The sequence below is a fragment of the Sinohyriopsis cumingii genome, chromosome 11 (assembly GCF_028554795.1).
Source record: "Sinohyriopsis cumingii isolate HCF-2022 chromosome 11, ASM2855479v2, whole genome shotgun sequence".
NCBI lineage: Eukaryota > Metazoa > Mollusca > Bivalvia > Unionida > Unionidae > Sinohyriopsis > Sinohyriopsis cumingii.
In genome coordinates this window covers 51,238,897-51,251,237 of record NC_142971.1, presented here as the reverse complement: position 1 = coordinate 51,251,237, position 12,341 = coordinate 51,238,897, and the positions used below count along the sequence as shown (strand labels likewise).

At 34.5% G+C, this 12,341-nt stretch overlaps 1 protein-coding gene across 1 annotated transcript in view; it reads right to left on the bottom strand.

The window, feature by feature from the left end:
• Positions 1–7,767: 7,767 nt before the first annotated feature.
• LOC149788438 (low-density lipoprotein receptor-related protein 2-like) overlaps positions 7,768–12,341 on the bottom strand; it is a 52,079-nt gene continuing 47,505 nt past the window's right edge. The window contains exons 8-11 of the mRNA XM_089973514.1: positions 10,068–10,187; positions 9,233–9,457; positions 8,352–8,556; positions 7,768–7,954 (exon numbers count right to left, since the gene is read on the bottom strand). Coding sequence (XP_089829640.1) covers positions 7,768–7,954; positions 8,352–8,556; positions 9,233–9,457; positions 10,068–10,187 — 737 coding nt within the window. The remainder of the gene's footprint in view (positions 7,955–8,351; positions 8,557–9,232; positions 9,458–10,067; positions 10,188–12,341) is intronic.

The window sequence follows — 12,341 nt, the reverse complement described above, 5'->3', positions numbered from 1 at the left end:
AGTGCATATTTATATTTACTTTCCCCATAAACCCAATATATCATGCCAGGAGCTAATTAAAATTGTGAACCATTACGATAGTGTGCATTCAAAGTTCCCATAATTTGGAGATAAGCAGTTTATGAGTCAACAAAAGGGAATTTGCAACCATGTCAAATTCAGAAACATTTAAAAAAAATACCTTAAACTAAATACGTGTGTCATATCCCTATAATGGCTTCAAGTGAATTAAAAATACTGCAAAAATATGTATTCCCATGGTATTCATATCTAGAATAATTTGTCAGTAAATTGTCCCAGATTGTACATTAGAATTCACCTTGCATTAATTTGCTCTCAAATGGAAACATAATCCATGTGAATCATATAAGATAAATTCATATTACTATTTATTACTCTGACTGCATCCTTCTTGCACAAGACAGATGGGTAGTAAATTAAAAGTCAAGACAATACCTAATAAAAATCTTGAATAATATGAATGGGTTAATAAGTATTTATAAGTAAATAGGTTGGCGCTAACAATCACCACACGGACAGTTCAGACTTTGATATCTCTTAACCTGGTGGTCAGATCTATTAAATTACAGTATCGTCTTTGAAAAATTATTAAGTTTGTTATATGGTGTCCCGATTTTGGTAAAAAGGTTGACGTAAATTTACAGTTGAACATATTTTCAAGTCTTTAGAATGACACACTAACTATAAACAGGGCTGACAGGGTGTGCATGTGGCAGCCTGGGATATATCCCCGGGGCCCAGGCACGTAATGGTGCCCGGGCCGAACAACACTTTACAATTGTATAAAAAAAAACTTTTGATTGAACAAGAACTGGGGGAGGCCATACTATTTCTTACCCCAGGGCCCGTGATTGCTCTCTACGGTCCAGCATATATGTACTACTTTCGTTATGCTAGCGATACATCTTCCAGTTTAGATTACATCCTTGACCCACTTAATTTAAAAGTCAACTGCAGGCAATGCACATGAGCTAAAATTTTCAAAATATATCTGAAAAACTATTAAAATTGTAGCTTTTTCTAATAACGTACATGCTAGCACACATTTGGCCGAATAAGAACATACAATACAATTTTAAACATTTTGTCGTACCTTTGCTAACCTAGAAGTTCGCGATAAAATTAAATTAAGGTAAGATACGCAAGATGTGTATTTGTTTTAACTTTAACGTAAAAACCATTAATTTCGTGGAAAACGTTATCACGTATGGTGCAAAAAGTACATGGTTTCATATCCAGGTCTAACGTTAATTTCCAAACGCTGCTTAGAGTTATCCCCCTTGCTGGAGCATATCTATATATAATGTCTGTTTACCTATGTGACGTAATAATTTATGTACGGTTCAGTGCTGCATCAAGAATGGACTCTTCCATTACTTTAGGACGAACTTGGCGGATTATATTTACACAGACCATTCTTCTTAGTGAATGGCATTGGGGTGTGTGTCAATGTGATTATGCCTGAATCAATTTAGAACGACACCTATTCTTTTTTTTAGGTACATGTTAAGACTCTGATCAAAAAGCTCATTGAGAAGCAAATACGTACATCCACAGAGTCTGACGTTTTATTAATAAAGTACGATGAAACCTCTGACATCATCAATTCATCTTATCAGTACTATACATTAACACAAGGAGTGCAAGCGTGACCCAAGCCTCTGCTCAATTCGACTTTTGTTACACGTCTTTTATGGATTCATAATAGCCAAGAGACTGCAAAGCTCCAAATATCCATTCAAAGTAACGTACCAACGCATAACTCTCGGACGATCATCGCGGGAATCTAATCCGGCAAATTAACCTATATTTTCACCATCACAGTCACAAAGTCTTTGTAATGATACTATCAGGCAGAAGTAGCCTATTGTAGAAGATTTTACCCTGTAGTAAATACACAAAAGGGTCTAATACTCATGTTAATCATGGAGCAGTGTATGCGGTATCTTTTAATACAACCGAAGCCAGCATCCGTCTTGGCTTTAATAATGGAAGTGTGACGATGTCATCAACCGCCATTTCTACTATCCTAACTTTAACATGATATTTCTGTTCAGGAAATTTATATAAAATTATCATACAGATACAATCTGAAACAAAAGACCAGTTAAACATTTTATTTTGTGAAATTAGTTTCAAAGTGGCATTAATTCCGTGGCAGAATTGGCTACTTCCACCTGATGGAGTCCCGTAGAAAGACTTTGTGAACGTTATGGTGAAAATAAAGCTTAATTTGCCCAGATTAGAATCATGCGATGGCCGTCTAAGTGTTCGTATGTTGCTGTATTTTGCATTCCTTGTGTTAATTTTAGGACCGGTAAGGAGATTTCGTGTTGTTAGAGATTTCATCGTGCTTTATAGATAAAACGTCAGATTCCTGTGGTACATCATTCGCAATGTAGTGCGGAACAAATTATTGTGCCTAGTACTCCCGAAACAGTGTACGTTTAATCAAAGACATAGGCCTAAATAAGTTGTCAAACGTACTGAAACTTGGACGATTTCTTTTTATTCTGGCTTTACCTTATTTATTTGCCGCTATAGAACTCATTATTGAAAAATTTGTACCCAGTTTATAACAGTCATGTACAACTATTTATGATTCTAATTATTTTCTGTGGTAAATAATTTTTAATTTCCGTTCGTTTCAGGTACTGCATCGTTTAACCGTAGTTTCGTGTCTTCTTAAGGGTAACATTAGAATGTGCTCATGTTTCATTCGCAAATACAGCAAGATGTTTAATCTCTTTACAAGTAAAGTATGTGTGTTTTCAAATTTAGTTCAGTTTCAAAAGATGTTTCCTACAAAATTAATGTTTTTCAAAGCAAGGCCTAACACTTGTGTAGAACATAACTGTAACGAATGATATTAAAGAAAAAGTCAACGTACAATAGGAAATGTAAAAATACTTTACTTGTAAATAGACTGATAAGGACTAAATGATTTTTGAATTAGTACTTGAATTAATATTTTTCCAAAGTCAATGTGTAAAGTCCTCAATGGACCAAGAAAGGTTTCGATGTAGCAAGTCTGTTAAAAGACGAATACACGTGCCAGAAAGACAGATAGACGGATATACCTACCTTCACAAGCATCTGCTGGTATGTATATCTCACCGTTACAGAGCACTCTGTCTACACTTTGTTGTTTCACATAGCCTTGCTTGCACGTAAAAGTACATTTGCTTCCAGTCACACGCTGACAATCGGTAGACACGATAATTTGATTGAATATCTTCGGACATTGAGGAACTAAAATGACGCATATAAAATCTCGATGCAAAGTAATATTTGAAGAATTGCAGATCTTTGTTATGTCACGATGTATTATCATCACCATTTATGTCTTTGATGTACAAATGAGCCATAATTAAATATGTGAAATGAGACACTGATTCTCCTTTTAGCAACACATATCAAGTTTTAATCTATACATTTTACTTTTTTTGTTGAAAAATGATCACAGTAAAATATTACGTAAAATTATACTATTTCATGAATAATAATAAGCACAATCTAAAGAAAATGTAGTACAAATCGTACGTTGAGAACTCACAAACTTCAGAACATGAAGGTTTAGTAGCTACTGGGATATTTTTTAAAATTTCTGTCAATTGCTACATTGTTCGCAAACACAATCATATTATTAATCTACATTTATTGATGTTTCTTTCCATAAAAAATAAGTTTTTATAAATCATTTAGCTCGCATATAAGTCAATTTTATATTGCGTTAGAAATTCTAAGCTTGTTCAAGCAACACATTTGCTTACTGTTTGAGCAAAGTTTGTCACTCCCTTCCATCAGGTCTACGTCATCTTCACAATCGCATATACCACCACCCGGTATTGGAAAGCAAAATGTGGAACAACCTCCATTACCCACAGAACAGAATGTATTTTCTGGAAAACATATCACATTTAGTTTGACATGATCAGTCGTCACAGATGAAACTTATTCAATTGGAGGAAAATAGTTCTAATTTTATGCTGGCAATATCTTTCCTCGACGTGTGCATTTTATTACACTGAAATGTTAATTTGTGTAAACTGGCCACGTAATTATTATGCATGATAATTTATTTCTACAGGAAAGTCCTTAATAATTACTGTGTTTTGTTTATTTGTATGTTTCTTTGTTGTTATTGTGACATTTAATCTTTATTTCTAATGCAACGTGGTGTTTGTTACTTACAATAAGTAAAACAAAACAATTAATACTTAAACAAAACTTAATTTGTGACAGGGAAACAAAAACAAATATTATCAAATATGCAAATACAAAACAGCTACTCCTTAAGTTCATTTTGCAAATGGCTAATTAATTGCATAAGTACTATCTAAACAAGTGCTGCAAAACACCATAGATCATATGCTTTATATATTTAAGGCATATATAGATCACATGCTTTATATATTTAAGGCATATATAGATCACATGCTTTATATATTTTAGGTATAGGTAGATCACATGCTTTATATATTTTAGGCATAGATAGATCACATGCTTTATATATTTTAGGCATAGGTAGATAATATGCTTTATATATTTTAGGCATAGATAGATCACATGCTTTATATATTTAAGGCATATATAGATCACATGCTTTATATATTTTAGGTATAGGTAGATCACATGCTTTATATATTTTAGGCATAGATAGATCACATGCTTTATATATTTTAGGTATAGGTAGATCACATGCTTTATATATTTTAGGCATATATAGATCACATGCTTTATATATTTTAGGTATAGGTAGATCACATGCTTTATATATTTTAGGCATAGATAGATCACATGCTTTATATATTTTAGGCATATATAGATCACATGCTTTATATATTTTAGGCATAGGTAGATCACCTTGCTTTATATATTTTAGGCATAGATAGATCACATGCTTTATATATTTTAGGCATATATAGATCACATGCTTTATATATTTTAGGCATAGGTGGTTCCACGTTTCATTAGTGTTTCTGTCTTATGCTCACTATTTTGGTACATGGATGAAAAAATGTTGATGGAATGAATTCTTCCGAGTTCTCCATGAGTGGCAAACTCCATCGTGTCATTAGGGTTGAATCTATTCACTTTCCTCATACTTCTGAAAATCAAAATATAATGTATAATTCATCGCAGATAAAACATTCTGATCATATTATCAATTTTGGTTCATCTTCTGACATCAAAGATACTGCATGGAGTATGGCAGTTATTTCAAAACAAACAATTTGAGAGGGATACAAAACAAAATAGACCAATACTTTGTTTAATAATTTTAAGATTTTTTGCGGTCCTTATCATTAATTTATTTAGGATACACTGGGCTAATTTATTATAACATCAAAATGAAACAGATGAACACTCTAATATTAGCGCATGAAATTCATAGGACATGCTCCACTAGCTATTCCAGAAGGTGTGCTATTTCTAGTATAAAGAAATTCATACCATCTTATTTGCTTATATGGTGAACTAACCGTCAAACATCTAACATCATTAATACACTACCAAAGGTAACAAAATGCATCGATGAACATGAAACGTAGGGATGGATTGGAAGAAAGACTTTATTACATTTACATAATACATACGAATGTTCTTTAGCGGAGATGTATAAATAGTCCTGGTAGAGAGCGAGCCCTTGCAGACCTGCCCCAGGATACACGATCAGTTTGTTTTGGCTTGTCCCGTCTAACTTGCAATACCTTATGCTGTCGTCGAAATGGTCAATCCAGTACAAATACTCACCTGAAACATATTCCATCAACCATCATAAAATGACTCGACATCAAAGATTTGCTTCGAGATACAACAAAAAAAGGAGGCTTGGAGTATTGCCGAAAGGATCTGCTATAGTGTAGAATATCATAAGAAGCTCACTAGTTAAAATTGACACGCTTGAGAAAAGTCTTGTTATAGTTCTATTGATTCTATTATTGGTAAGTTCTGTCATGTTTTAGCAAAATCCATTTCTTTTAGGAAATCTTTAAAAAATGCTCATACTGATTGCTGTAGGCAGTGTAACATACTGAAATCTGATAGGATTAGATTACTGTATGAATTTAGCACATATTTGATCAATATATCATTCTACTGAAGTAGGATGTTGGATAGATTGTCAGACATATAACTGCACGGAATTTTATGTGCAGAAATGATACCGTTGATCAACATATATCTTTCTGTAATCTCAAGGCATCATGGCCAGAACTCGAAATACCCCCAATACACCCCACACGACGAAGTGTTGAGGAATGATCTTGTGTCGTCCGTTCTTCTCGAGTTGCTGAAGGATCTCATGGGAACCACCCTATCATGATGATCCGTTGGTCCATAACCATTGGACCCTAACTCTTGTATCAAACCATCCGCCAAACCAGCGTCAACAAATTCACCATTAGCTGCAGTAGCAGAACTAAACAACCCCACAGTGTTCAATGCCTCCCCGAAACAGCTCTACAGGTGAAGATTAATATTTGCAAAATTTACAGCTGCCTAACTAGGCTCATACATTGTGACGAAATATAGCAAAACAGCACTAAAAGTACTCTGAACGTGATCACATCCATGGTCAGAGTACAACGGATAAATGTCCATCCTCTCCACCACCGTCGACGTTTTGTGCGTGAATCATTAAGCGAACAGATATAAATATTTTGAAATCGCCCAGGCTATACCCATAAAACAATGCATAGGACGTTTTGTGCAGATAACTGTGTGCCAGGCATAAGCAAACATCAAGATGCATTGGATTTTTCTATTATTTGCTTAAAATATTGTTTGCCTTGTTAGATCAATTATGCTGAGTGAATTCTACCTTAAGAATAGGTAGGTCTACTTCTTTCAACAGCTCGTTATGATCTGATATAAGCAAGTACATGGTTATTTGAGTAGGTGAATACATACTACATCTGTTCTGATACAGTGAAAGAAACACCCTTTTATGTTTTAGATGTAATGCGGTGTATGCAAATCAATATATATATATATATATATATATATATATATATATATATATATATATATATAATAAGATTATGACATTGGTTGTTGTGTCATGTCCTCTTTGCAGGTCAGCACCAGATGAAGATTATTAACTAATTGTGTGTGTGTGTACATCTGTATAGGTAATTATCCTGCATATCAAATGAGTTTATTAAATGAAAATAGTGCCTGAAAATATTTAAAATTTGGTGTGTATTTACGTAAAAGCGTTCGAGCATCTTTTGTGTATTTACACTTTCCTCAGGTTATTGAAATTTTAGTAACAGTGAACATCAAATAAGAAAACAGAAAAAGACAATAAAAAAAATAATAAAAAAACTCGAGTATATTGTCGGAATCAAACAAACCACACACTGGCGTGTCTTTAATGAAATTGTTTTATTGATTTATACACGTGATGCTTTATTTTGGGAGGATGGTCCTTTCACGACTAGAGTGATTAAGATTGATGCATAAGAGACTGGAATATCAGACTTGCAGTTTGGGCATAATTTTGGTTTGACTTTTGCTATCACATGACCGAACAATGGTCCCTTTGACGAGTTGTTTTCCTGTCCTAGAATGTGGTTAGTGTTTGAAATTATTCTATTATCTGAGTGTCTCACATCATCGCTGTGATATCTGTTGATCTATTATATAACTAGCATACATCCGGGAAAAATGTGATACATATGCTTGGCTAACAAAGTCTATCCTTAAATGAAGTCTTTAGGAATTTATTCAGGGCATGTATCATTGTGACATAATGGGAATGTATTGCTTTACAACATGACAAATGAAAAATGATTTACTCTTGTAGTCGATGACGAGTTCTGTAGGCCACTCCATATGAATATCCAAGAGAACTGCTGGTTCACTGCCATCCATATTAGACTTGCCAATATGCGCTCTGAAGCCACCATCTGTGTAAAACAACAATCTGAAATACAAGCGGGCTCAGATTGTACATGTTGGTAAATATCAGAAGATGCACATATGTTGCAAAACATGATCATAACATATTGGCCCGCTATCTCCTAAGAACTGCATGTAACATCTATCTTGTAATTCTTTACAATGAAACAATTGACAACTTCATCTCTTTCAGCAATCATATGGGGATCAAAATGGACTTATACACGGTTTTCAATATAAAAGAGCTAACATCTGTTCGACATGTATAGCAAAAAAGAACATTCTGACTAACGCTGGATGCCAACCGACGGCTTCAAATGGTTCGTCACCTACATTTAGCTATCGTTGTGGTTGGAACCAATGTTTTCTCTGATGTATCAGGAAACACACATAATTTAAATAACTAAAAACCATTTACCTACCCTTTTGATGGATAGACGACAAGCCCATGGGGATAACTCAGCCCCGTAACAAGAACTCTGTGTTTTCCATTCGTCGATAAAACTCCGATGTAGTTCTGGCGTCTAACCAAATTCTTCACTTTGTTGACTCCCGTGTAGTAAATGTTCCCTGTTGAATAGTCCACAGCAAACCGATAGGGATAATAACGGCTGTTGTGTGTTCTGGCTGAAAAAAATACGCAGAACGATATCAAAAGGTGCTTAATTTGCTAATAGATTTCGTATCATGTGTACAGGCAGGGTGAAGTGCATTCGTAAAAATGGCAGTGCAGCCTAGTACTGTCCTGTGTGGCAGTATCTAATAAGAAAAACAGACACATGCCACGCAGACGCGATAAGTCAAAGAAGCGTCCATTCATCAAAAGATTCTTTGGGGTGTTGTTTAACATAAGACCTAAACAAATACTATGAAGTTAAAATATTCCGGAAGAAAACACACCAAGGCTTTGATAATCGCTTTAATCGTGATTGATTAAAATAATTCCTGTAAACTTAAATGCAGTCAAACATTTATTCCAGTTTCATGAGAAACATATTTTAGCAATTTGGTAAAATAACAACATTTTCTGCGAGAAGACTTATGCAAACTATCCATCAGTAATGAATATTTGATGTGCGTTTGCTACCAGTCATAATAGAATAGGTGCATGCAAACAATTGTGAATAGTCTGAAATAATTCAACTTGCATCCTATTCAAATGACGCTTAATGGCCAAGTTTGGTAATGTAGGACATAACGGTGGAATTGTTGGTGGTATCAGCTATTTATTGTATTAGTTATTTAGCATGGTGTTGAGTATAATTTTTAACATTAGTATTCTAAATTCTATGGTGATACATACATATTGAGAACATTTTCTCCCTTGTGCTGTTAAGGTGGATAATGGACAGTTTAGGCTCCTCTGTGCCCCATATGATCAGTTTGTGAACTGGACTGTATGAAACGCCTGTCAGAGAGTGCGTTCCTATGGCATTGATTCCCTGAACACTCTGGTCTGTCAGATTAATTTGGTAGATTTTGTTATGTGTCCGGTCTCCTACCAGCATGAAGGTGTCATCGATAGGGTCTTTGAAAAAGATAGAATTCAGATGAAATAATGCATTATACTAAGCAAACGAGATACACAATACATTTCTTTCTACGCTATGCTTGGGTTTTGACAGATTAACCCAATCTAAACTAAAGCTAAAGTATACAATCCAGTGATTGACATAAATTTGATTCTGACTGAAATGAATAAGGAATTTTCTAATGCCATGGTGGAGTATACATGAAATACAGCTCTGATATTGCTGGCATATATAATACTTGTATTTGCATGTGAACATTTCGGTAAACATTATTGCACTGGCATCATAGAGAAGCTCCATCCAAATGGAGTGGCTTGGTTATTTGAAGCATATAGCAGATCTGGTTCATATTCCTTCCCATCGATACTTAAAAACTCTATCTGAATGTAATATTAAAGGTATTCTGCTTGGTTTGATTAGTGGTAACTACTCGAGACAAATATATCTAGCAATGACAGTTTTAATTGTTCTTTCATTAGTGCTATGATGATTTGCCTTTTCATCAAAATGCTTTTCAAATTTTGCATTGTTTCTCATGAAGATGGATAATGATCATGCAGACTGTATGTTTCTCGTCTGCTCATTATTTCCTTTTATTTCACCTACCAGCGGTACAATTCTTTCCATTTTGTCCCAGCTTAAAGCCAAATGCACATTCGCATATTCTCGTCTTTCCGCTGGATATACAAATCTGCTCACACTCTCCACGCAAATTGAAACAAGGTCCTGAAATACAAGTTAAAATAAAAATAACAGGAACAAGAGGGGATTAATGTTGTAAAACGTATTTAACAAATGTGGTACCCTGAATCTGGTGCTTCACCTTTTTCGTGTACTGATGTATCCCTTTATCCACGACATGTAACTTCAAAACCCTATAACACATACCTTTAATGTTAGCGATGCCGTAGCCGCTAATGCCTATAGCCTGACATGCTTACTCAGGTGGTATGTAACTGATTTTGTCTACTACTGTAATAAGGTCTGATGCAAACTGATTAAGTGACCTTCCTGCAGTCATATTAATAGAAATGAAAATAACATTAAAGCATCTGTTAATAGCAGCTATTGTACTGGATTCTTGTTGCGCATGTAAATTAAATTAAAAAAGAAATAACTTTCAGTGGATCACGTGTGTGTGTGATGTGGATTTTAACGGAGCTTTAAATTGTTTTGTTATATTGCTTCGACGTCTGCAGTGTGGCAGTTTAAAGTGATGTCTAGCACCTGTGCATCACGCTGCAGACATGTAGCATGTTGTCCCACCCCGTCACGTTATCCTTACACCAGGAAGGCCATCCATAATACTAATTTTTTAATAATTACTCCAAGCGACGCAGCTGCTAGTATCATTTTTATAAGTCTTTGGTATGATTCGATTGGGGTTCGAACCCACGACTTCCTGCATCTGAAGCGGAAGCTCTAACCACTTAGACCTTAGGCGCAGTCAGTGGATCGTAAAATACATTCCTAAATAATTATATTATAAAAGTTTTTCTTTAAGCAGTGGATACATTGAGAGACTTAATCTACGCTGGCATGAATAAATAAATAAATAAATAAATAAAATGAAATACGCTCATTTTTTGCTCAAGCACTGCAAGTCAGTAATCCATTACCAAGATAACACACCAAATGTCTGACGCTATTCGAGTATATACAAAAACATGAAGTCAACACGGAAACAAATAGTTAAACTATAAATACACAGATACATATCTGTACACAATTCAATTTTGAAACGCTCAGGAGCACTAAAAAAAAGACAAGTAATGTTGTTGCTCGTCCTTCGAGTGGAAAGATAATTATGAGATCACTAACTGGTTAGGTTTCTGTGAGCACATGAGTGGCTGATTAGGCCAAATGTCTGAACTGTCTGTGCCACGCTCGAGATGGCTGCTGCTTGGGTTTGTTTGCTCAGTACAAGTATGAAATTCACGCACTTGGGTTACAGTACGGCTTCTGCAGTTCTCCTTAGTTCAAAGTCAATAGCTCCAGATATAAAAGATTTAGTTCTCTTTTCTTTTCTTTGCATCTAAATACGATACATAAACAATTAATATACAAATCAGCTACAAATGTGCACTGCCCCGGCCCAAGAGTTTTAGAGTCATTACGTGGCTTTTCAACGAGAATCTTATTTAGGCTTTCTCGTGAAATGATTTTGCCAGACAAACAGCATGGGACAGCTTAATTTTGACATATTAGTTATTGAAAATCATTCGAAATGTATTTGTAGCGCCGCAATGCTGACTGAGGTAGCGCGTATGCACTCGGCCACTCGTGATTGAAACACGAAATAACACGTGTCAATCTGACTACAGTAGCACTTCACTACTATTTACCTTAAATGTTGTATCAACAGTAAACAGTTTTATTGATATAAATTCGATATCTTTGCGTGTCCTATTCATTCTCTCAACATTTAATTAGATATGTTTAGAATGTTACACAGGACATTTCATGGTCAATACGAATAAAGGAGAGAAAAGTAATTTACCCATTTGCAAATATTTAAATAAGTAAAGAAAATAACGATTAACATATAGACAAACCAAATATTTCCAAGTCCTAATTTTGTATCAGCTGTAAGTATTTTCCAGTATTGTAAATATATAACGTCTCTGTGCCACCTTTGCGCATTTAGTTTTTCTAGTACTTACCATTTATATATATATATATATATATATATATATATATATATATATATACATACATACATACACTCACAAGGAACTTTCTGCAGATGCTTTAAATGACATAATTTTTTAAAAATACAAATAATGATGATATTCCATTGTTTTGACAAATTACTTTACTAAATATTTAACATATTCATTACAATGTTCGGTGCAGATAGGTATTTAAAGAAAACAACGA